This window comes from Sinohyriopsis cumingii, chromosome 7 (assembly GCF_028554795.1).
Source record: "Sinohyriopsis cumingii isolate HCF-2022 chromosome 7, ASM2855479v2, whole genome shotgun sequence".
Taxonomy (NCBI): domain Eukaryota; kingdom Metazoa; phylum Mollusca; class Bivalvia; order Unionida; family Unionidae; genus Sinohyriopsis; species Sinohyriopsis cumingii.
Window position 1 is genome coordinate 136732741 of NC_142967.1, and position 27745 is coordinate 136760485.

At 37.0% G+C, this 27745-nt stretch overlaps 1 protein-coding gene across 4 annotated transcripts; it reads right to left on the bottom strand.

The window, feature by feature from the left end:
- Positions 1-53: 53 nt before the first annotated feature.
- On the bottom strand, positions 54-27527 carry LOC149796210 (uncharacterized). 4 transcript variants are annotated; one of them, XM_089966162.1, is made up of 7 exons: positions 27306-27527; positions 25363-25499; positions 15059-15161; positions 13740-13787; positions 11249-11357; positions 10661-10724; positions 54-3925 (listed from the first exon to the last, which is right to left on the bottom strand). In XM_089966162.1, exons 4-7 carry the CDS (start codon positions 13756-13758, stop codon positions 2951-2953), a joined length of 1167 nt encoding a protein of 388 aa, XP_089822288.1. In that variant the 5' UTR covers positions 13759-13787; positions 15059-15161; positions 25363-25499; positions 27306-27527; the 3' UTR covers positions 54-2950. The 4 variants fall into 4 exon arrangements, with proteins under 4 accessions (XP_089822288.1, XP_089822290.1, XP_089822291.1 ...); XM_089966164.1 differs by lacking the exon at positions 15059-15161; XM_089966165.1 differs by lacking the exon at positions 27306-27527 and having other exon boundaries at positions 25363-25860.
- Positions 27528-27745: the final 218 nt, after the last annotated feature.

Below are 27745 nucleotides of genomic sequence, written 5' to 3' on the forward strand. Positions count from 1 at the left end.
ATTCTGACAGTCGCTACACATTACATTTGTTGTGAGTACAAGTTAGTCCCAAACGAAGTTGAAATTTTATTAACGTTTAAAAGTATATTACACATTTGTACAAATTAGAATCAAAGAACAATTATCCTTTCGAATAAAAACGATAGTTTACACAGACAAAATCATTTTTGAGCACAGAATGTCCAATTCGTGTGGTGTCACATTGTTTGATACAATATCGGTTAGAGTACAGTAGACGATCTATGTTTACTATAAAGTGTCACTTTCAGAACTAAACATTACGCTGTTGCGATATTCATGTAAAAGGAGGATTACTGGATGCAAAATTTCCATATTTACTGTAATGTTTATGTAATCTGATATTTTCATTATTTGATTTGGAACAGTAGACTAGAAAAGACATAAACAAATTTTATTTTGAGTCGGAATTGCATCACATATTTACTGCATAAATATGCTGTGGTTGGATAAAATTCTATCAGTTGGAACAGAGGTGAGTTTATTTACTTCAATAAGTTAACGTTTATACCATTCTTTTATATAGAGTGTTACAGGTATACCGCCCCTCCACCCCATAACATACACCCGATATCGACTGAGCAATACCCTTAGTTTTTCGTGATGCTGTTACTCTTGTTGTTGTTGTTCTTGTCCTGGAGTTTATGTCATTTTTGGTATAATGATATGTTATAAAAGGACGTAACGGGCCCCCGGGGGTACATAAGCCATATTCAGGCAGACCAGACCTTGTTTTAAATTCCCTTGAGTGACTTGAGTCGAACAATGACCACCAAAATGTTCATAGTGAAAACAATACTTTCCAGAAGGCGAGGTTTAAAAAGTTTTACGCGATTGCAGCCAATCAGTAAAGAGAATGCTGCACAATAATTTCGTGCGCTTATTTGGACTAATCAGAATCACACAACGTGATATGTAACCAGCTGAGATATAAAAAATACGAAACGCCACATACTATAGGAAAACTGTACCGACTCTGTGATAAATTCAAATATCAATTTGGTATTTGTCCCAACAATTCTACTCCATTTCAGCTCAGATCTATGTACTATGGTGCACGAACTGCGCGTGTCAACAAGGATGGCACGAGTATGGTTATTATGATTTTTTAAAACAGTTGATCATGCTTGACATGAAACTCAAGTGCAGTGATATTAATAGATTTCTCATTGTTTAGTTTTCTGACTACCTGTCTGGTAAACTGCAAACAGAGTTTGTAAATACTGCCGAAGTAGCTAGTATGTTACGGTTGGCGTACCATAGGGTTCATTTGTAGGTCAGTTATTATTTATCGTCTATATTTACGATATAAGCGATGACTTTATGAGTGTAACGAGACTAAAATGCTGATGAAAGTTAGGTTGCGTGTTCGTCAAATGACACTTAAGAAAATGACTATGTACTGATCAAAGATTTACAGATGATTGAAGATTAGTCTTGGCAGTTGTTGGTTGACATCAATGCAGCTAAAATTGAGATAATGTTAATTTCACGTACGGTAGAGTTCGTTTATTTCTGAACTGAAAGTAAAAGACTAAATTTTCGTTGTTGCTTTCCATAAACACCCTGCCGTAAATTTTAGTACTCTAGCACCAAACATAAGAAAAAGGTTATAAAGAATATACTTTGCATACATTCACCACTTAAAAGAATATCATCATCATCATCATCATCATCATTAATCCTTTAACCCAAGAAGTCGTTGGGGCACCACAGCTGACTTTACAAACAGTTCTCTCCATCGTTCCATGTTATCTACTGCCCTTTTGGAATCTCCTAATCCCATGCATGTCCACTCCTCAATGTTGCCTTCCCACCTCTTTTTTCTGTCTGCCTCTTCTTCTGCACCCTCGCACTGTGCCTTGCAAGACTGTTTTTGCCAGTCCAGAGGATCTTGAGACATGACCCTACTACTTCAGTGTAGGCTTTTTTAAAGTGGTCAAGAGGTCTTCATAGGATCCGACTGTCTCGATAGATCCTGTTGTTGACTTCTTCGTTGGTTACATGGTCAACATATGAGATGCCAAAGATCTTGCGGTAGCATCTCATTTCGAAGGTTGGAATCCTTTGTAGCTCTGATGTGAGCGTCCATGCTTCACAAGCATACAAGAACTTGCTGATGCCGTATGGGATAGTTGTTGGGCTGAAAACTCACTTAAATTTGGGAGCTACATTTAGAAGCAGAAATCATTGTGATTGACCATACCAGAGGTGTATACCAGAGGTGTATCGTGTCGTAAGATTAATGAAAATTATTGGCATACAGTGGCAGATAAACGAGAATCTGACAAACTGTGATACTGTCTTAAAATTTCATACGTTGTCTCTTTTATTATATTGCAGACTTTCTATCACACCACTGGCTGGTGAGTTAGACAAATAAAATCTTAGATATACAAATAGTTATGTTCGAATACGTGCAATAACATGGTCATTATACTGTATTTAACAATAATAAAAAGTTGCAAAAGTCTGGAGAGATATGGGTCACGCTCTAATGTTCTTGCCTAGGTGGAGGTAATCGTACTGTGTTCTATTTGGAGTTTATGTTTTGTTTAAATACCTGAAGACACCCCCCTCCATCTCTCTCTCTCTCTCTCTCTCTCTCTCCATTAGTCAGTCGGGCCGTCAGTTAAATAATTTGATCTACCGTTAAATCTACTTATGTGTGAGCTAATTTTGTCTTGTGATACAGTACAAAATACTTAAGGTTTTGTTGTTTGATCAAAGACTGCACAGTTTTCTTGTGTTGTTTGGAGTTCTTCATGTAGTATCATTCTATACGCTTTGTTATTTCCATAATGAAGCACTCATATTTTAACGATTTTTGAAAGTTTGGTCATTCATATTTTGTTTATTAATTCGTCTGTGTAGACGAAACCGTGTCTAATACTTCTGGCTATATAGAATATGATACACTACACATTGCAGGTTATATTTGGGACACACCGCTATCCGCCTCGTTTGGAAAATCTATCGTATGACCCACGAGACGTAGTCCATCGTCAGTTTCTCTCTGACTATATAGATCCAGGGAGTTTCTTTTACAGTTAGTTTCTTCGGCTGTCTCTAAAATAAAGTATTCATGTGACCTACATTCATCGGCAGACTTGTCACAGGAAAAATAGATTTCGAGTGGAGAGCCACTTAATGATTCGACCCTACTTTTTGAAATAGGAGAATCAGTTTGTCTTGGAGTACATATATTTATGGTATTTTCGGTAGAGTTTGCGTCTTCTGCTGCCTTCAGAATAACGTAATCATGTGACCTACATTCATCGGTACACTTTTCACCAAAAAAGGAATTTTCTCGTTTGGAGCCATTTATGGGCTGGACCTTCTTTACTGAAAAAGGAGAGTCAGTTTTTCTTCGAGTAGATACATTTATGGTGCCATCGGTACAATTAGTGTCTTGTATTGCCTCCAAAATAATATATTCATGTGTACCACATTCATCAGCAGACTTGTCACCAGAAAAGGGAACGTCCTGTGCGGAGCCGATTCTTGGTTCAACCCACGTTACTGAAAGAGGATAACCATCGCTACTGCTCCCTATCTCAATAGTTTCATATGTTGTTGAGGGTCTTCGTTTTCTGCTGGAGTGAGTATTCCAGACATTATCCTTCTCTAGTATAAAGTAGGTATTGTTCACATTACTGTCTTGAAGTTTTTCTTTCCAATTCCCGTCATGATGATTGGAATCTACAGAAGTGTGTCCTGCTAATTTATGGTGGCCTTTTGCTATTTTCTCGTATTTCAAAGCATCATAAGCTTTGCTTTGCTTTGCATCGGAGGACAGGGACTCGTATTGACATACGTCGGTTATGCTGTCACTAATGGCAGGTTCGAGCTTCGTACCATTCACACTTTCATTGCATGTCTTGGACAAAGCTCTTTCAGCAGAAAACTAAAACAAACAGAACACGCTATCAAGTCAAATATGCATATATGTTGTCAGATCAGATTATATATTTCAGAGCAATACTATCATGGAATCGAATACAGATCAATACAGCAGCATAAATATTACTAAATCTTGTCATAATAGTTTGATTGCAACACTGATAAGCTTGCGGTAAAACTAGATGTCCACTTGCTAGTAAACTACTTGCATTCAACCCATTTAGCTGACATGCAACTCAAGGTTACAAACCGCTCCGGTGTCCTAGTGGTTAGAGCGTCCGCCTCGGATGCGGGAGGTCGTGGGTTCGATCTCCGGCCGAGTCATACCAACGACTTACAAAAATGGTACTAACTGCTGCCTCGCTTGGCGCTCAGCATCAAGAGGTTAGTGTTAGGACTGGTCGGCCTGGTGTCAGGATAGTGTGACTGGGTGGGACATCATGCTACTTGTCTGCGTCATGATGCCCCAGTGCTAGACATCACTATAAACTGTCACACTGCAGACATCGTAGCAATATGACTGAAAAATTGTTAAAGCTACCTTAAAAATACAAATCACACACACACACACACACACACACACACACACACACACACACACATGGTAATAAATGAGTCACGACCTTTTTTTATAACCGGCTCCAAATAAAGAGAAATGTATTCGATTAACCAGACAGGGCACATTGTGTTGCATACCTTATCTTATGCAACGTTTTGTCCAGTTGTTAGAATCTTTTTGGATTGTCATTATTTTGTGTAGCATCTACTCCTGGTCTTATTAATCAATACTTACCTATGTACCATGCAATATATTTGCGTACTGACTGTCTAAGGGCAGCCCATACACAATGATAGTTCCCCCTTCGTAGGCAACTATTGCTTTTATTACATTAAACTATTTTTCTTTCATTCACTCTATATGGCCGGCAACGAGACTTTTATATCACTTCTGAGGCATACATACTCCCTTTCATCACGATAAGATTGTCGAAGATTACTTATATGTTTTACTTATTATTGTAAATTTATTACGTATTGATTTAGGTTGATGAGAATGGGTTATAACCGCTATCCAAAAGAATGTTATAGAATGCTGTAACAACGGATGAGTCGGGTCAAGTCAAGTGCGTTTCGAAAGTTTAGGATATACTATTCAAATATGGATTTGGGTTATATTTGTTACGTACAGGTCGTAGGAGAAGAAACTTTATTTTTGTTCAATTTCAGACAACGTCTTAAAGACAATTTAATTTAGGAACGGAATTCAGTTTTAAACGAATCACATTCGGCATACCGAGATAATACATTTCATTATAGTTTTGTCCCTTGAGTTTTATATAACGGATTTGATTTACCGACTCATCTGCAAAATGAAATTACCCAGACTATGATGTTCCGCTCATACTTAGTTACCGAGGATGGACATCATATTAGTATCCCTTCAAGTCAGCGGGGGCCCTGAGTGGCCGAGTGGTCTAAAGCGCTCTCCGTTACGGATCACTGCCATCTCACCTCTTTCTGCGTGGGTTCGAGTCTAGGATTCGGCCAATGTGGGTATGTGAGAAAGTTTGCCGGTAGCTTCTTGTGGGTCGGTGGTTCTTTTTGGGGTTTTACCGGGTTCTTCCTCCACCATTAATACTGGCAGCCATGTATAGCCTATCGTGTGCTGAAAAATGGCGTTAAACCCTACAACAAGAACAACAACAACATCAAATCAGCGTATATGTGTGTTATGTGATAAACACCAAATAGAAGATGAATATCATGTTGTTTTACAATGCCCATGTTATGCAGATCTTAGAAACAGATTTATACCAGGAATTCAAGCACAAAATACCAACGTGACGAAATCTGATGATGTCTTAGAACCGTGTCATACTATTTTAACTTGCACAATGTATCTTTTCGGTATTCAACAAAACATGTAAATATACTATATTGTTTATACCTATATGAAATATCAAGTTTATGTAATGCCATTTCCGTTTCGGCCTTTTACATATTTCTATTGAATGTGCTTGATTTCTTTTTCTTTCTTTTTTCTTTCTTTTTTACTTCGCTTCATTGTAAATTGTATATTAATGCCGTATTGTTACTAATTTGTAGTATTAATGTGGACCTATGGCATACTTTACCAATAAACTATTGTCTGTCATTTAACTCTAGTATTAATGTGGACCTATGGCGTACATTACCAATAAACTATTGCCAGTGTCATTTAACTGTAGTATTAATGTGGGCCTATGGCGTACATTACCAATAAACTATTGCCAGTGTCATTTAACTGTAGTATGAATGTGGACCTATGGCGTACATTACAAACAAACTATTGTCAGTGTCATTTAACTGTAGTATTAATGTGGACATATGGCGTACATTACCAATAAACTACTGACAGTGACATTTAATTGTAGTATTATTGGCATATGGCCTACATTACCAATAAACTATTGTCAAGTGATTTAACTGTACTAGTATTGGCATATGGCCTACATTACCAATAAACTATTGTCAAGTGATTTAACTGTACTAGTATTGGCATATGGCCTACATTACCAATAAACTATTGTCAAGTGATTTAACTGTACTAGTATTGGCATATGGCCTACATTACCAATAAACTATTGTCATGTCATTTAACTGTACTAGTATTGGCATATGGCCTACATTACCAATACATTTAACATTGGCATTGCTATGTAACTGTATTCTTTTGTGCATATAGTCGTAATAACCAATTAACTACTGTCATATTCATTGTAATGAAACATTGGTAATGTGTCGTCCTCCTCTGATATGATATCAGCTCGTTAATATCCGATATGGAATGGTCACTACTTACACTATACATACTGCAACGTGACGAAACGGCGTTCGCTGATATGGACGGTTCTATTTTTTTGTGGACTGGTCACTATCATAGGATTATACAAACGGAGTAAGTAGCGACGAATATGTTATTTATATTATACGCAGTAACAATATTATTATTCCATGGAGGGAGCAATATCGATCTATATGAATTTAAAAAAATAACAAGATTCATAAAAATATGGATTGTAACGTACCATTTTGTACCACATGACTAATCCCGAAGATTTAAGTTTATACAATGTAGATCTGTTTTGGAAATCTTACCAGAGGTTTGGACATTTAAATGAATGTAACAGCACGAAATACATAAATATATAAATGTCTTACAGTTTATAGCACGTGGGTGCAGTGTACTAATATTTATCTAAATTCAAGGCAGTTATAATGTATGTCATTTGAGGGTCAGCATGGGCTCCTGTGTTACGTAGATTAAGATTTTAGGATACGTATTGGGAGAGTAATGCTTTGACTATAAATGGATTGAAAGGTGTTCACAGGATGAGTATGTCTGTTAGTAACATTTACAGGGTGCGACTGCTTGTCGAGAAATGTGAGTTTGTCTCCCTTGTAATGGAAATGAATATTACGTAGTACGTTTATCATGTGTGGGGTTTTCTGGCCTATAACAAAAGTGTAATGATAAAACGCTACCGACTCTTTAAATGCTTTTTGGAAGGATGAACATTCAGTCATTTGCGGACCACACAAGTTAGGCTCTTAATTGGAAAATGTCGGACGTTGAGTTAGTTTTACCAACAAACAATTCAGCATTACATTTTTGCAAACGATCGTCTCCTTCGTTCTGCTCCACGTGTTTAAAAGTGATCAGCATTGTTCTTTCAATTCGTATTTATATTCTTGAGTAAGGCACCAAGAAGGGTATCCATTAATATTTTGCTTCAATTTCAGAAACCGATTACGTATCCCTAAAATCTCTTCACTGGTGTCGCCATTTTGATCGTGTTGCTCACTTGTAGGAAACATTTCGGCACTCACCCTTGCTCCTGTCAAGGCGCGTTCTGGGTCTTCGTGGCAACATGGTTGGTCTTAGTTAAACATTCATCCCACATAAGGCATAAAGGAAACATTAGTTGTCCGTGGTAATAACGTGGTACAGCAAGATGGTACATATTAGTTAGTAACACAAATTGACATTTGATCAAACATTTGTACTCATGAATGTGTTCTACTTTGATGTGTTCTATCACCATTTCAGGGCGTCTGATACGGAATCGATTGCACTGACACACCCAAGGATTCAAGGAATAGACATTGATGTATTTGGTTTGTCCTCCTTGATATTTCCTCAGGTTGTACAGCAAGGGTATAGCATTGGTACGTTCTCCAAACAAATGGATTCAAAGGTTCGATATCCACCACGTTGTACTCTTCGATGATATTTCTGGATTTGTTTCGAAACATCAGACTAGGTCGTGTTTGCCGAATATTATTAGTTGGTATACTTGACTTTCTACAATGTTGCTTTATTGGTATGTTTTATCATGTCACGTTACCATTGTGGATTTTGAGGCAGGAAGTTTCGGGTCTCGGTGAGAGAAACAAAAAGGACATCCGCGAAACTAATATCCTTGAAATTCGTACACTATCTGTGGTTTTTTAAAAATTCTCAACCATCCATATAATAAGACAGAACTTCGTTTCACACCACCGTCTTTAGCATGTTATATACTCTTGTCTTGAGTTTCACACGAATAATACAGCCAGCACGAATCTGACCGCTTGAATGGATTGAGGTGGTAGGATGGTTAGTGCGCTCGTGCGTTCTCGGGAATGAACTTCTTTTGGTAAACTAATTTACAAGCTTTAGAAAAATACTTCTGTGATTGCTAAATAATCAATGACATTATTTTCACAACAACGTCAGAAAATGTCCACATAAGATCGGCAATATTTTAATATTACTTCTTGGAAATCTAAAGGATGCGAAGTATGCATCTGTTACAGGCGAATCATAATTCACTTTGTTCCATGTTCAAACCGCCAGGATCGTAATCTGAACTTCTGGAAAATGTGAAAGCACTATACGTTGATTAGCTTCGTTATTAGAAAAGTTTTTGATATGATTGCTTTGCCCGTCTGGGAAATCCCGTCCTTGAAACAAGTTTTGAATTTTGTACATATCAGGAATTAAAAACATGGTCTCATTGGACATGTTAGCTTGCCGCAGAAGAACTTCTGCTTCTCACTGTTGTTTGGTTTGATCCGATTGACTAATGTTCCTCCATCATTTAATGCTCTTACATAATTTTTTACCTGCTGGGGTATCGTACTCGGCATAGTTGGATCCAGCACGATGATACGAGATAAACACAACTGATCTTGATATCAAAACGATACTTGTTTGGTACTTTGAAGCTCATCCACCAATAAAGCTTTGCGTTGGTTACCATCTGTCGGCAATCAAGGAGTCGTCATAAGCTCACTCACTTCCATAGAGAGGTCCAGAACAGCGGCCATGCAAGATCATGTTCGTGCACTCAGGCACTGATTGAAACGCACAAAGACTAGTCGTGGCCAGCGAAAGCGCCTCTTTCTTCCGGTGAAAACCGAGGAAAGGATATCGCCCCTCGAGCCCTAGCTTCGTGGCTGAAATAAGTTATACTCTCCTCGTACTCGTTGGTCTCACAAGATTAGAGTCGCCTGATGAAGATTACCACTTATCACATTACCTAAAAACCCTCCAAACAGCATCCTCACTAGTATGTTGTTCAGTGTTCAAGCTAACGACATCTGGCAGTGTCAAGTGGAGGTAATTAGCAAGAGTTATGGCCCTTTGTCTACGTGAGCTAGACATTGAAAGGCCATTTTCGTCTTTTATTAGGGCTGTATTCGCCAGGTAGCAGGCTATTATCCATAACGTTAATATGACTGGGTAATTATTTTCGGTGAAACAAAATTTACTTAAAACTTTGCTCTCATCCTTACATTACAAGAAATCTTAGCTATATACACCTCACATTTGTTACTTTGACAGATGTAAGAATAACGTCTTTACAATAATATTTTACACCCCATTATATTCAATCAAGACCATAAGCACTAGCCATCACAGCAAGAAAAACAACTTTCTCATTTGTCAAAACTGATAAATAAATATTTGACCTAACAATGGTTAAAAAATTAGTCAGTGTACTTGTTACTGTGTTTACTTCTGTTAAAAATGATTTTGTTTTCCCGAGGCGTTATGTGATTGCCAGCAATTGATAGTGTTGTTTACCCCGTGCTTGCTTAAGCCGAATTTACATCCAATGGTACGGATTGTAACAAAGTAACGTTTCTGGTACACATTCTTAGCAAAAATTGCAGACAATTCAGGCTTTCAGAATAACTGTGTTCATTCATTCGACAATGTTGCAATATAACACTTTTTGTTTTTATAGAAAAGTTGAAGTATTTGATTTTCATCTTATTTATTTAAGTTTATTTATTTAAGTGTTTGGAGCATCTGCCTTGGATGCGGGAGGTCGCGGGTTCGAACCCCGGCCGAGTCATACCAAAGACTTGCCAAAAAAAATGGTACTTGAAGCTGCTTTGCTTTGCGCTCAGCATTAAGAGGTTAGTGTTATTACTGGTAAGCCTGGTGTCATGCCTGCTGCACGACGCACCAGTGCTAGACATCACTATAAACTGCTACACTGCAGAAATCGTAGCGGCATGACTGGAAAATATTTATAGGTACATTAAAAATCCAAATTACACACATACAAACACACAATCACACTCACATACACAATGTATTTACCGATTTATTCGCAACTGAATAGAGTTATTAGCAGCTGGATAAATTTATTCTCAGCAGAAGAGTCTAAATACCGTGAGAAAAGATTAATAATGTTCAATATACCTTTATGTCAACTGTTGCATCCTCATCGACAGTACTTTCTGCTTGATCCGTTTTATTGAAGCAGCTGAAAAAATGAGTTTTAAATCAATATTCGACTGTCCAAATATAGCTATGGCTATACTTGCTTATAAATTGAATCCAGTAAAATAGACCTCGCATAATGTTCGACAGATCTGGGTCTACTAGGTGTGTTAGGAGCAGTAGAACAAACAAAAGAGACCTTTATCTGCCGATGCAATATGCGCTGGCAGATTAGGGTGTATTTTGTTTGCAGTTTGACTCAAGCAAGTATATGAGATATTTATTTATGTCAAATTTAAGGTAATTGCTTAAAATAATATATGCTAAATGAATTGAATGCTAGAAGGAACTATATATATATCATAATTTCTAATACACACAACATCGGCATATTTTTTCGCATATTTGACAATTTATAGATCTAAGTGCATTGAATTAATTGATGTTTATCAGTCCAAGCCGCTCTACTTTATTGCATCGACCCTAGTTTTATGGCATCTGCATTCGAATGATTTAACAATATTAGGACGATAGCTATAGAATTACATCATTTATTAGTGTACTCACAGCTGCTTGGTCCTATGGATGTATGCTATTAACACGAATAAGATTCCTGTAACGGCTCCCAATAGAAAGGATATGACTACAGCCACGGCTACGTATTCCGTACATTTCTCTGAAGATAAAAATTCAGGAAGATAAATCCTTGTAAGGAAATGTAGACATCAAGTTGTAGAAGATAAGGTATCAACCGCAAAGATCTTAAAATTTAAAAAAATGTATTTAAAATATCAGATATGGTAATACATATAAAATCGTTTAGCGTTACAATTTGCTGTATAATCAATATTCTCTTACAAATTCTTCATGCCGTTTACGTCAACATGCTTCTGTTTCACAAGGCGGAGGTCGATGCACTCGACAAGAATTTGTTCACTGTCAGTAGACACTGGCATGCTATGCATTCTGGTCGAGATTCACCCATCATAAGATATGCACGAACCGGGTGTGCGAACCCAATACGTGATTGGTACAATGCCACCGAATCTGGTACAAGGAATGGTACTCACCTACAATGGTTTTGATTTTCTTAAGTTTACTTGTGTAGTTCATTTCATACAATTTGCCATTTATGATGATAATGCAGGTTTATACAATATTTGAAGTCAGGATACGGAATATTCCATTCAGAAACAGGTGACTGCATCGCAAATTTGGCTGCCTTATATTCCCTTTTATTGCCTTTGCACAAATGTGACTTGGTAGCCAACAGTACAGAATACTTTATAGGAATGCTTTTTTTTTCTTTTGTATGTGGAATATCAATGGATTGCCAGTTTTAGAGTTTCAAAGGTGTTCACTGTGAAAAGAGTCCAGAAATGCAATCAAATTTGTTTTCTTTGCTATATGTCAATGTACTTTTAGGCCATTAGTTTGACTGTAATTTCCGCAGTAAAAACTGAAGTGCCACGGGGTGTTGCAAAGGCTGCTCCAGTGATGTTTCCATCTTTTGAACCGTCTGTATGCAGGTTCATATGGCCACGATAGAATGGTCTGATTTCAATGCATTTACTCTGAAAGAAAGCATTTCTTGGTACTTTCTGAATTGGCAAAAACAAACAAAAATGATCGGGTGGGAGGGGAATGTTGATAACAAAGGTGTTGATTTTCAAATAGAGAATATTCCTGTATTTACAACATTAATGCTTGATGTTTTAAAGTGAGAACATCTTCTTATCCTAAAAGGTGGAATGGGGCTTGGTCTCTTTGAATGTGTACAGGGGTTTGGTTTCTGTGTACGTGTACAGGGGTTTGGTCTCTGTGTATGTGTACATGGGTTTGGTCTCTGTGTATGTGTTCAGGGGTTTGTTCTCTGTGCATGTGTACATGGGTTTGGTCTCTGTGTATGTGTACAAGGTTTTGGTCTCTGTGTATGTGTACAGCGTTTGGTCTCTGTGTATATGCACAGGGTTTTGGTATTTGGGCCTGAAAACTACATCATATGTGGGGTGAGATGGATCACATGATAATGTGATAGCATAGTGAAGGGACAGTCTCATTTGCCTGAGATAATGTGATGGTTAATTTACCTCAGCATAGAGACTTTCTGAGGGGTAAGTTCTAAAAGCGCCCATACAGCGCCTGACTGTATTTAATAAAGTAATCGTGGGTAGGATTTACAAGGTGGTCCATACATGATTGCGTCATAGTCTAATTTAGATTTTACTAATGACTTTCCTAATTGCTCCTAAGTTTGATTTATCACAACTCGTATTAAATGCAGGGTGTTTGGCATTTTTCCCTGAGGTATCTAATGTTTGGAATGAACATTAGTTCAGGGTCAAAAATAAGAATTAAAACTTCTGTCTTCTTCACAACGGGAATAAGATAACCGTCGAGATATAGCTTTTCATTATGAATACGATATATATATATATATATATATATATATATATATATATATATATATATATATATATATATATATATATATATAAACGCTTTTAGATTTCAAAAGTCGGGATCCGTTTTCTTCTGCCCATTTCTGAACTCTGTTTAAGCTTATCTGTAGCTGAAGTCCAAAAGAATGCCTGCACTTTAAAGTACAACAGACCTAAAATTCATTAACATATAATAGAGATGAAGGCGTATCCCTATGTTGTTACTATTTATCTTAAATATAGTGACCGACAATATGCTGCTCTGTGGAACACCCATCTCCTGAGGATTGCTTTCAGTAATGGTGCTACCTACTTTATCTCAGAACTGTCTGTCTTTCAAAAGTTGCAGATAACGTTCAGTAGGCGGCGGCCCCTCGGGCCAAGCTTGAATAGGTCATTCGATGTGCCGTGTTTCCATGTGATGACACAAGCTTTCTCCAAGTCGCTAAAGATGGCAACTATGTTTTTGTTTTCTTTACGAAAGCTTGTCTAACACATGTTTCAAGTACGATTTCCTGAAAATTGTCATAAAATGTATACTATATTATTTGTTATTTGAAAACAGAAAAACCAATAACTCCAGAATAGTTTACACATATTTATGGTTTTCTGCTGACCTGAATATCCTGCTGTCATTTGCGCATCTGTAATAGATCCTGCCGTATCTGCAAAAATGTAAAACATTGTTGACGTTTGTGTGATTGGAACGATGAGGAAGAGGAGGTTGATGATCATAATTGTGATGATGATATCAGGAAGGAAAAGAAGCATTTTATTTATCTTTTCATCTCAAATACATATTCATAACGAGAAATAAGGAAACCGAGGAGATAAAAAGAAAAGAGGAAAATGAGGTGAAGGGAATTTAGTAACACGTTTCCTGTGATAAATCTTTAATCAAATTTCATATAAAAATGACTTTTAAAAAAATATGTAGAAAGTAAATAGAGTGAGTAAAGCTTGAGAATAATAGCGAGTCTCAAACCTTTTTGAACGATGCGTTTTTGTTTACAACATGAAACCAAACTTGTGTTCACCTGACATATACTCATCAATTCGAATCCCTTTTTTCAAAACCCAGTGTGGCTAAGATATGCAAGACTAAAAATGATTCATGTATATATTGATCAGAAATTGTTTTATAAACTGTTAATCATGACGTAAGTTTTCTGAGACGTACAAAATAAATATATTTAATCTTTAAATACAACAAAAAAATGCTTGAGTTTCAACACAAACTAACGTCATACCTTATCAATCGTATAAGCCATAAAGTACAGATCAATCTAATACATTATAAGTTATCACCCAATCATACGTTAGCAGTTGTGTGGATTAAAGATCCAAATCTTAAAATTGTCTTTGAAAATACCATATACCACCGCCTACAAGTAAAGTCCGCTGCAAAAAAAAAAAAAAAAAAAAAAAACAGACTTTGATCTGCCGGCGGATCATCGTCTCTGTTCTTTGTTCTGTTAATTACATCTAACAAAGTACGTTGCACAAAATCTGAGTAGGTTATATTACTGGGTAATAAATTGTAGAGTAGGTTATATTACTGGGTAATAAATTGTAGAGTAGGTTGCATTACTGGGTAATAAACTGTACAGTACGTTATATTACTGGGTAATAAATTGTATTATTATGACCTTATAACTTTGTAATAAACTCTGGCATTCACCTCTAACGAGTAGACTGACGTAGTCTTACACACCTAATATTCATCTCTGACGAGTAGACTGACTTAGTCTTACACACCTAATATTCACCTCTAACGAGTAGACTGGCTTAGTCTTACACACCTAATATACACCTCTAACGAGTAGAATGACTTAGTCTTACACACCTAATATTCACCTCTGACGAGTAGACTGACTTAGTCTTACACACCTAATATACACCTCTAACGAGTAGACTTCAACTTAGTAATACATACCTGATATTCCCCTCTAATGAGTAGAATTTGACCTTGTATTAAACGCCTTGTATTCACCTCTAATGAGTAGATTGACTATGTGTTCCAAATGTCATTTTCACCTCTAAAGAATAGACTGGTATAGTATTAAACATATTGCATTCACCTCTAATGTGTAGATCTTGATTTAATCTTAAATGCAAAATATTCACCTCTAATGAATAGAATGACATAGTATTAAGCACCTTTATTCGCCTCTAATGAGTAGATTGACTTAGTTTCACAAAGGTAATATTCATCTCTAATGATTATATCTTGACCTAGTCTTAAACATATAATATTCACCTCTAAAGAGTAGAATGGCATCGTATTAAAAACCTTTCATTCGCATCTACTGAGTAGACTGACTTAGTCCTACAAACTTAATATTCTTCTCCAATGAATAGACTGACATAGTATTAAATGCCTAATATTCACCTCTAACGAATAGATCTTGACCTAATAGTAGTAAAGTGGGCCACCCTAACCTCAATGGGAATTAGCATTAAAAACACCCCTGGGCCACTCTAGCCTCAATGGGAAATTTAACATTACGGAAACCCCTGGGCCACTCTAGCCTCAAGGGGAATTTAACATGGGAACAAGTCTTGGGCCACTCTAGCCTCAAGGGGAATTTAACATGGGGAAAAAGTCTTGGGCCACTCTAGCCTCAAGGGGAATTTAACATGGGGAATTTTAACATGGATGGAACTGTAGAGCGTCGAGGGGAATTGAACATGGTGGGAATGTTTAGGGACAATGATGGTAAAGGGTCAAAGACAACAGAGACAGAGACATACATACACTAGTACAAGCGTGAGATTTATATATAAAGCATTGCCAAGACCTGAAATCTTGCTGGGGTGTTCAAAAATTTGCATAATTGTAATGATGCTATAAATAGCTATAATCAAGGAAATGCTCAACGACAAAATGGATGTGACTAAAAGTAACGCTAAAATGACGAAATTGTCCAAGAATTTAAAGGAAAATAAACATATCCCCGAAAAGTAAGTTACAATGGTTTAGACTAAATTGAATAAAATTAGTAACTACTTACAATATCAACTTGTGTGACGATCGTGGATAAACACCCATGTATCTATTTATAGCTATAATCAGCTGAAATTCCTATGAAATCTCACTATCTATTTTATAGCTACAACTTGTGGGTTATTCCTTTGGAAAACCCCACTATCTTTTAATAGCCTCAGCTTGAGTGACGTTCCTGTTTATGAACTCTAGTACATATGTATAGGTACAACCTGTGGAAAACCCCAAGTCCATATTTATAGTCTCAAAATTTCCAGCGTCAGTGACGTCACTGTACTGGAAACTAGGGGATAAATGGCAACAGTGTTGCAAGTGGCTGACCTGAATACGCGCTACTGTAGGTAGGCAGGTAGAATGTATTTGATAGGGATAAAGGGAGTTTTATAGGGACAAACAGAGACCAACACACACACACACACACACACACCACAGAGGGAAGAAGAAAAAACAAACCCAAAATATACTTTTCACACAGGGAAGAGGAAAAAAACCAACAAATATACTATCCAGACGTTCTTACACTAACACACACACACACACACACAGATCGAAGAATAAAACCAAAACTAAAATATACTATTCATACAAACGTACGCGAACGCATACAAACCCCAAATATACTATCCATACAAACGTACGCGAGGGGGACGCTGACCCACGTTGAGAAGTACACCGAAATGGGGCTAGATCAAGCATTGTATGACGTCAACAAAGCAAGGCAGTGCATAAGAGCCATACAATACGTTGCCTACAAATCTCTAGACACCTTTAAACCAAGACCTTCTCAATGGGGATTTGGGGTCAGAGTTCTCCCCCCCCCCAATTCTACAGACAAGCCTACACTGGATACCCCCTCAGTCAACTGGTAGAAGCCGCTGCTCACAGTGTCGCCCATCATAGCTACGCATTTCCTGATATCAAGAACCATGAGACTAGGAGTGCGGGAAAGATCGTGAGGGCGAAAGAGAGACGTGGTACCTTCTAGCAGAAAAAACCAGCCCTTTTTAGGGCTCCAAAAGATTGCCTTTTATTAAATAGGGAACCATATTTGGCTTGGTATCCCTCCTTGACTAAACTATTCTCGAAACAAACTTGACCCATTGGAACACCACAACAAACTTAACTTGTTAAACCTAACAGTGACAAAACTTGTATATGTCGCTTAGACATATTAATTTAAATAAGACCAGTATGGCTATTTTTATGTACACTAAGTACTAATATTAGATAGATACGTTAGGAAGTAGGAAATTTAACAGACTCGTTAGATTTGAACTAATTGCACAGTTGGTTAACACATTATTGGTACTTTTTATTGTCCATTAGCAAAAACGGGACTTGATTTGAAATAAGCACGGGCTGGCGTTTTGGGGAGTACTTAACATCCATGGCTTGCTGAGCACCTTTTTCCTCCTTTACCATGCTCGGACATCGTACACGTGGCAGAATGTGGAACGATTTCCACCTGCCACACGCCCATGTGTCCTAATGTGACGTCATAGCTGCCGACCAATCGTAGCGGGCTTTACATACTACTTGGGTTGACACCTGAGACATTTCAAACCAACTAAGAAAAATGAGTGTGTGGTGAGACTATTCCCACTCATGTTTAAAGCCTTTCAGTCAGGTTGTTAAGGACTAGTTAGTCCTACACCTGAGTGGCTAAATTTAAAAGTAGTCTGTGAGTACATAAAAGCCTGGGGGATGAGGTTCTCTTTCCTTCCCCAGGAGTAATTAAAAATCACGCGGTGCGTGATTAAACCAGTGATACATGCTCCATTGGAGCGAAAATCACTTTAATTCAAGTAAGCAAGCAAGCAAGTTCGGGTACCGTCTCTAGCACTCTTGATGACACCAACTGTCTGGGTTATTTTCTTTCTTGCAAGCCCCTATGTTCCACTTCTGTTTGTGATAATGACTTGTGATACTTCACACTTTCTAAAGTGGAAATCTTTACAAGCCGTACAAAATACAAAAGTTATATGACTTTGGCTTTTGACACTTGCACAGACTCTTCACTTTATAAGTGTCACGAAAAAATTGTATATCCAATTTTTACCATTTTTCAAAACACGCACACACTTGCAGCTTGACCAGAAATATGTACATCTTGTTTTGTGAATAAGTCACATACAAGTCCAAGCATATATAGGTGGTTATGAACGTTAGGAATATCCCTCATTTTTTCAGAAATATCAAAGCTTGTATGTGCATTTTCCCTTTTCCACTCTATATTAGTGTTTAGATTTGTTCCAAAAAAGAAACGAAACAATTTTGAAAGAAAAACAACTGAATTTTGAATTCAGATTTCTCTCTGTTTATAATTTTATTTCAAGTTGATGGTGCATGACAGATTACAATCGCCTACCTTTCCAAAGTGAGAGACATTTCTTCACATGTCATTGCCTTTGTTAAATTCGGTTTCATTGGTTAGTTATCGTTAATCTTTAATTTTTTGATGCATTTCTTTTTGATAGAAGATTTAAGGCTTTCTAGTGTTGTAACGGTATTTATGTTGTTTAGTCTGTTGATGAAATTATTTATAGCAAAGTGCTTAAGATTTTTCAGTTTTTTTTTTCAAGCCCTACAAAAGGAGACCAAGTTTGTCTTGAAAGAAGATTGAAACTCTAAATTACACGGGCGTGAAGGAAAACATCGTTGTGTTCATTCTAATCATGCTTGCAGTATCTCTTTGTGTTTTAGAGGTCATATTTCTTCTTAAGTAAATACACGCATCAATAGACAGACAGATTGGGTCATCATCCTTGAGGTTCACTGTACTTTCGGTTCTTTACTTCATACAAACCCCAAATTTATTAGTTTGAAGAAAAAAAAAAGATAACATGCCCCTCAATACTATAACACGTCTGTTCTGACTCTACCGATGTGAGTGTGAGTGTTTATGTTAAAATGTTTAAGTGAGATATAAAAAAATGGTCAGCTTGAAAACGCGAACCAATACTGTGACGCTCAGTATTTTGATGTGGTAAGAAGAAATGGTACAATACACAAAGAGGGCTTGTAAGTTCACATTTCAGTCTGTCTGCACTGTAATGGTAACAACGCAAGAGCAAAGGGAGTATTATGCCACAGAGTCCTAGAACAAAACAATGCATCACCCGTTGTAAGCCATTTCATTGGCTATACTTATATTCTTACCGCGTTCACTTCGAATTGACTTGAGTAGCTATTCACACAGTGACGAGAATGGCCATGCTTTACTGGGTCTATCCTATAGGCGATTTATATAAAAAAATATTTTAAAAAATTAAACTAATGCACGAACAATCGTACCATGGGCGATCCCATGGAAATTGTGTCCGTCTTATTGCAAAATACATCAACATTTAATTTAACCGTGCAGATCGCTAGAACAAATCTCTGATAATATACATTTTGAAAAGTGTTGTGTGACACGGATCGCTATTGTCGCTTGGTGTCTGCTTTCTTGTTCGAAAAGAGATCGTTTCGTCTTGACTATAAAAATGTAATTTGACTAAGTTTTACGCACTACTTGAACTCATAAATTTACGTTGTAGGTGTAAGCCGTCGTTCTCAGTTTTCTGGAAGTTCGTTTTTGAGTTTCTCAGATGTGATACTATTTTTTATGGACCGAACGAAATTTCTTTTGGCGTGAATCAGGATTTGTGGTTTTGTGGCATAATTGGAGAGCATTGATTAAAGCTCAGTTATGTCGTCTTCGAAATCGCTGACACGGATTTGAACTAACACTTCAGGTTTTGTGTGAGGCGATACGGTACATCATTGCCTTTTACTTTCTCAATGAAATCGTTTCATCTTATTGCAAAATTACATTTGACTAGGTTTCATACGCAGCAGGTCCCTCTATATAGGGAGAGTGTCTTAGTGTCAGAGTATTCACTCCACTCTCAAACGATCAAGAAGATGGAAGAGTCAGCACAGATCGACCTGCTGGTCAAATATTTGCTAAAAGTCATACGAAAGCATAATTCACAGGCGAAAGTGGCAACAAAACTTACTCTTTTGGTCGTTGATTTGATGAGAGTCATACGAAAGTGTGTAAGTGCTAATGAAGTTTGCTATATCTGCAAAGGTAAATGGGTATTTGTCTCCAGAATACCTGCTTCGTCTAAGAAAGAGAGACAAAAGTCAAGATACCTAATATCGTTGTCGGGAGAAAGGACACTGGGATTCAGAGTGCCCTACGAGAAAAGAGAAGAAACAGAAACAAGACGAAAAAGAGAAGAGGGATTCAGAAGAAGAAGAAATTGAAGATGAGGAAGAACTTGTGCCAGTGAAGACATGGAAATGAAAAAAATTGACAATGTGAGCCGATGCATTGGCCCTGATGTGAAATTTCATACTACCTTCTAAAAGAGAATAGACCAGAAAGAAAACGTAAGTGTCTCTTGTCTTGACATTGTATAATAAGGATGGCGTGTTTTGTTTTTACTCACACTTTATGAAACTGTGCTCTTTCACTTCTCTCTATCCCTCTGGATCATGTTTTAGTTAGACTTGAAATGGAAGGATGTTTTTCTTCACGCAAGCTCCTTAGGCATGCAAGTCGGTAAACAATAGTCAGTCTATTCATCCATCATTTTGTGTCTTGATGTTTCCTAAATCACACACTGATGCCATACAATAACGGGTTAAATGGGTTTTGTAGTGTTGGGAGTGGGGGTGGGGTGTAGGTGCTTGGCAGAGTTGGTCATTGCAGGTGAGGGCTTAGGTGCTTTCAAAAAACGTTTTCTTCTTCACTGTGTTGATGGAATATAATGGGTTATTTTCTTCATTCTATGTTGATAGTATATATAAAGGGTTATTTCTTCACTCCGTGTTGATAGTGTATAATGGTTTTCTTCTTCCCTCTGTGTGGTTAGTATATTATGGCTTTTTCCTCTTCCCTCTTTGAGGATAGTGCATATTGGGTTATTTATTTCTTCCCTCTGCGTAGATTGTAGATATGGGGATTATTTTATTTACATCTCACCTCCGTTTGGATAGTAGGTATGGGATTTGTATTCTTCCTCTTCCATGTGTAGATAGTATATTTGGGGTTTGTATTATCTCCCTTCTGTGTGGATAGTATATTTGGGGTTTGTACGCGTTAGCGACGTTGTGTGGATAGTATATTTGGGGTTTGTATGCGTTCGCGTACGCTTGTATGGATAGTATATTTGTTTTGTTTTCCCTCCTTTCCGTGTGGATAGCATATTTTGGGTTTGTTTTCCCTCCCTTCCGTGTGGATAGTATATTTTGGGTTTTTGTGCGTTAGCGACGTTGTGTGGATAGTATATTTGGGGTTTATATGCGTTCGCGTACGTTTGTATGGACAGTATATTTGGGGTTTGTATGCGTTCGCGTACGTTTGTGTGGATAGTATATTTTGGGTTTGTACGCGTTAGCGACGTTGTGTGGATAGTATATTTGGGGTTTGTATGCGTTCGCGTACGTTTGTATGCACAGTATATTTGGGGTTTGTATGCGTTCGCGTACGTTTGTGTGGATAGTATATTTGGGGTTTGTATGCGTTCGCGTACGTCTGTGTGGATAGTATATTTTGGGTTTGTACGCGTTAGCGACGTTGTGTGGATAGTATATTTGGGGTTTGTATGCGTTCGCGTACGTTTGTATGGACAGTATATTTGGGGTTTGTATGCGTTCGTGTACGTTTGTGTCGATAGTATATTTGGGGTTTGTATGCGTTCGCGTACGTTTGTGTGGATAGTATATTTGGGGTTTGTATGCGTTCACGTACGTTTGTATGGATAGTATATTTGGGGTTTGTATTCGTTGGCGTACGTTTGTATGGATAGTATATTTCAGTTTTGGTTTTATTCTTCGATCTGTGTGTGTGTGTGTGTGTGTGTGTGTGTTAGTGTAAGAACGTCTGGATAGTATATTTGTTTTGTTTTTTCCTCTTCCCTGTGTGAATAGTATATTTTGGGTTTGTTTTTTCTTCTTCCCTCTGTGGTGTGTGTGTGTGTGTGTGTGTGTGTGTGTGTGTGTGTGTGTGTTGGTCTCTGTTTGTCCCTATAAAACTCCCTTTATCCCTATCAAATACATTCTACCTGCCTACCTACAGTAGCGCGTATTCAGGTCAGCCACTTGCAACACTGTTGCCATTTATCCCCTAGTTTCCAGTACAGTGACGTCACTGACGCTGGAAATTTTGAGACTATAAATATGGACTTGGGGTTTTCCACAGGTTGTACCTATACATATGTACTAGAGTTCATAAACAGGAACGTCACTCAAGCTGAGGCTATAAAAAGATAGTGGGGTTTTCCAAAGGAATAACCCACAAGTTGTAGCTATAAAATAGATAGTGAGATTTCATAGGAATTTCAGCTGATTATAGCTATAAATAGATACATGGGTGTTTATCCACGATCGTCACACAAGTTGATATTGTAAGTAGTTACTAATTTTATTCATTTTAGTCTAAACCATTGTAACTTACTTTTCGGGGATATGTTTATTTTCCTTTAAATTCTTGGACAATTTCGTCATTTTAGCGTTACTTTTAGTCACATCCATTTTGTCGTTGAGCATTTCCTTGATTATAGCTATTTATAGCATCATTACAATTATGCAAATTTTTGAACATCCCAGCAAGATTTCAGGTCTTGGTAATGCTTTATATATAAATCTCACGCTTGTACTAGTGTATGTATGTCTCTGTCTCTGTTGTCTTTGACCCTTTACCATCATTGTCCCTAAACAGTTCCACCATGTTCAATTCCCCTTGACACTCTACAGTTCCATCCATGTTAAAATTCCCCATGTTAAATTCCCCTTGAGGCTAGAGTGGCCCAAGACTTTTTCCCCATGTTAAATTCCCCTTGAGGCTAGAGTGGCCCAAGACTTTTTCCCATGTTAAATTCCCCTTGAGGCTAGAGTGGCCCAGGGGTTTCCGTAATGTTAAATTTCTCATTGAGGCTAGAGTGGCCCAGGGGTGTTTTTAATGCTAATTCCCATTGAGGCTAGGGTGTCCGACTTCACTACTCCTAGTCTTACACACCCATTATTCACCTCTAATGAGTAGATTGGCTTAGTCTTACACGCCTATTTTTCCCCTCTAATGAGTACCTTATACATGCATAAGAAGACTTGATTACCGTAACTGTAAAAGAACCGGCACATCATAGAGTTGTATCCAAATCTCAGATTTAATATTGATGTAGAGGTTGATGTTATACCTCCAAAAAATCAGGACTTAATATATGTATTATAGTAACAATTAATATATGTATTATAGTAACAATTAATATATGTATTATAGTAACAATTAATATATGTATTATAGTAACAATTAATATATGTATTATAGTAACAATTAATATATGTATTATAGTAACAATATCACTGATAAGGATACCGCGTATGTAGACGAGGTGGGAGTGCTAACTTGGACAGAAAAGAAATCCATCAGTATGGGTGCAAAGGATAGATTGTATGCACTAATTTAATGTTGCATACACCTGCCTAATATAAATTCATAAAAATTACAATACATGAGTGTGGTCAAAAAGGTTGATATTTTTGGTTAGGTATAACAAAACCAAACATAAGAATATCATTCACTTGACCTGACAAGTCAGTGGGAATTCATTGAATAAAAAGTTGTTTCACCCCTGTCCCAAATTTATACATGCATGTCCAAACGCCATTTTTGATTCTCACATAGTGAAATTTTTTAAAAGCATTGTGTACTTGATGTAACATTGTGTAACTTGATGTAACATTGTGTAACTTGATGCAATTGAAAATAGTTGTCATACAGGCAGTTTATGAGATATTCTGCTTGCCTTGAACCAACGTCTCTACGAGTGGCTAGCTCTGCTTCCTTGCCGACTATTGGTATTTCACTGGCTACATACTATGTAGCGACAACATGAGCTGAATACGCCTCTCATCAGTTTCAAGAACAACACAAACCGGAAGACCTAATTCGCCAAAATATCCATATCTTTAATTATTACACAATAATAGCTCAAAAAGTCACACCATAGCCTTAAGTTAAGAAATTTGAGAGGAGCCAATTTACAAAAATGTCCCCTGCCACCGATGATGTGAATTTACTAAAATTATGTCGGCTATCTGCAGTGAGGATTGCAAATGGTAGATCTGGGGATGACAAATCATTGGAACTTTACATGCATATATGACAATTCAGCTAGACCCATAGAGTACCTAATATTAAATCAATCATGTTTAACCGTCTTCAGGATTCGCAATGGAATTTAATCCATTCACAAAACTAATATTTCATTTTTGGATCTAGTTTATTCCATTTTCTTTGTAACTGAAAATAATGAAAATATTTCTCCAATAGACAGATATATTTCGAATGAAACACAAAGAAATATTTTTTTCTCAACAAAGTCAGTTCATCACCTTCTGAAAAATGTCCTACTATTCTCATTATGCTGGAGAATAATACATTAAATAATTGTAAGGAGAGCACTTTTCAATCAGTATAGAAGATAAAACTGATATAAATAAAAGAAGTGAACGGGTTTCGGCCAACAGATATATCTGGAATGAGGAGGATTGTAAATCAACAAAGAAGCGGGCACCGGATGCTGTAGATATCTAAAAGCACCTTAGAAATATGCACATAAACATAATCATGCAGGGTCAATTCTTAAAAAGTACCTTTAGAGAAAGATTGCAAATGTATGGAGACGCTTCATAATGTCCAAACACCGCGTTAAACTGAAAACTAGATGCTACCAGTACTTGACAGATTTATGTGATATACATCATGACGTGGATCAAAATTTCAAGCTAAACGAAACAGTGGATACTCTATGAAACTGAAGACAAAAGAAGAAGACGTATATCACGTGATACAAAGTTTAACACCAGGATAATATGTTGCTATTAACAACCTCCGAGTGATTTTTCAAGGCAACTGGATATATCACGGTACCTAATTTAGCGGTTTTTTTTTCAAGAAATTATTTCATTTCAGATGCTTTCCTTAATGCTGGACGACAGTTTTTATTGCACCCATTCAAAAACAGTAGAAATAAAATTATGCCTGAAATTTGTATTGAGGGATTAGAAGTTTACCAGTCCACACAAAAATAGTTACTTATATTTTAAATGAAAGATTTGTTAACTGGTAGAATGAAAATTATTTTTTTGATCAGGAACAAGATGGCTTTAGACGCGAATACGATTTTGATATGTAAATATTTGAGGAAACAAAATAGAAAAGTAAAAGAAATTATATTTACCAATTGTTGATAACACAGGACGCTGTAGAAAAGGCAGTATCCAAGTTATGTAGTAAACACCACTCTCCTATCCGGTACAATATTCCTTCACGTAGACGGCTGAGTATCCAGTATCTCTCAAGTTTTGTAAGCAAAATCTGTAACGTTTACCAGTAAAGTTACCTGACAAAATATGCGAGCGTATTGTCTTTGAAGTTCGTACTTCTTAGAATGTGCGACACATGAATTTCGATCTATTTTTTTTTTTTTTTTGACTTTATCTTAGTGAGATCTGTGGTTATTCCTCTCATGTCACAACCTGTTTAAAAATCAGATTAGAGCGGAAAGGACAAGGAAGAAAATGCTTAGTATGTGTTGAAATTCACACAATGAGCAAACTATCAACCCCTGTCCACTGGATGTCGGTCCATTGTTCTATGTTTCAAATTCCTTTGCTCCCCGATATAAATATCCGATACGTTTGAGGTGATGCCACTAAATGGGCCATATCGCCAGGGTTAGGCTTTTCAACAGGTGTAATGTCATCACTTGATATCGTGTGTTATTGGGTCAAAATCTTTAAGAACGAAATCCGGCTACTGTCAGTTGACCAACGCCAGTGTAGAACAGCGCCGTTAACAAAGAACAAGATATTAAAAAATCTCCAATCAGCTGTACATAAATAACATATATACTTACAAAAGGAAACAAAAAGCAGTTCCAAAAGTGATATCATCACTGTGGCGATAAAAGTAGTATTGCCACATTGGCAATATCACCCTTCTCTCACAGCCATAATTCAGTATCTCACTATGAAATATATAATCAGTTATATTATATGGGGAAAAACCATTATCGTGAGAAAAGGAAAAGAAATATGCTGATTTGGCGTAAATGGTCATAGTTTCGTTCATGGCTTGCTTGCTTTTAATGGGTTCATTTTTCTGAATAATGATTCCAAAGAAATTGCCCATCATACCTTGATGTATCTTTAGGATCACTGTGGAGTATTTGTGACAGTTACAGTGTTGATCTAAGTCTTTCTTCGTCCCAGTCGTCGGTGGATCCAAGACTCACTTATCGAAATCGGTGTATCGGTTTCATCTGCCTGAGCTCCGACTGCCACCATGGGACGCACTACACGCGTCGTCTGAAAGTCATCTTGCTCACAGGTCGGATATGGAAATAATCTTCAGATGCTATAGAACAACGTTCAGTCTTGAACTGCATTTGAATCTCTTGGTGATGGCGATGATAGTTGTGCTGGTGATGATAGTAGTGATGGCGATCATAGTGGTGATGGTGATGATAGTGATGATGGCGATCACAGGGGTGATGGTGATGATAGTGATGATGATGATGTATAATAATCAATCAACTCATCATCAAAATATGGTGCACTTGAGTTTACACTTCTTTTCTTGTGTTGGGCGTCACGTTACGTTCCTGGCACCACGTTCTTATTTTGGGCGTCACGTTACGTTCTTGTCACCACGCTCTTGTGTTTTGCGTCACATAACGTTCTTGTCACCACATTAGTCGTTTGACTCATATTAAAAAATTGATCATATTGCTTTTTGTTTCTCTTTATAATGATCTTTTCTTGTTCCACAGCAATATATATAAATTGTAATTAACATTTCGATGGACACAGTACAAGTCTGTAGGAGGAAATAATCTGGACAGTTTGCGTCTGGATAATCGGCATTTTAATGTATATCCTTTTTTATTAAGACAATCAGTGTATGATTTCATATAGAATGATACTAATAACATAATATGGACAATAAAAACATAACATGAACATACATGAATTAAAAATTCATTACCTCTAAACAATTTTAGTAAAACAGAATTTTTGCAATATGGCTGAAATTAATTTCTTACATACCTTTTCATCGGACTTTACAGGTAGCTTTAGGTGCGAAATATCACATTACAAGATAGCAAGAGGAAGTTATTACCTGGAAAACAATCGTGTGCCCGTCAATGTTTCACATATAATGGGCTTCAATGGCTCCTATTCCACGCAGCTGAGAGGTGTTTATGTTACTGTGCTTGATTTAAACTGCCTCGCATTTGCCGTTGAAAGTAAAAACTATGTTCTATTCAGATAATGTACATATGTAGCTACGTTCTTCTTAATACGTCTTTATCATATTACATGTAAGCTATGCGCTGTACTTAATAATCATATACTTTCCGGCACTTTTGTTTGTAATAGAAGGACGTTACTCTCGAGTGGATCAGTGTGTGCAGTCAGGAGTGCTTAAGCCCCATATTCAAACTGACGTCATTAGTTTGGATATGATCGAGCTAATAGCTAAAGCATACATCGATTTTAAAATTTGAACATTAGTTGGATACAAAACCAAGCAAGAGCAGAGTTAATGAGAATAAAGAC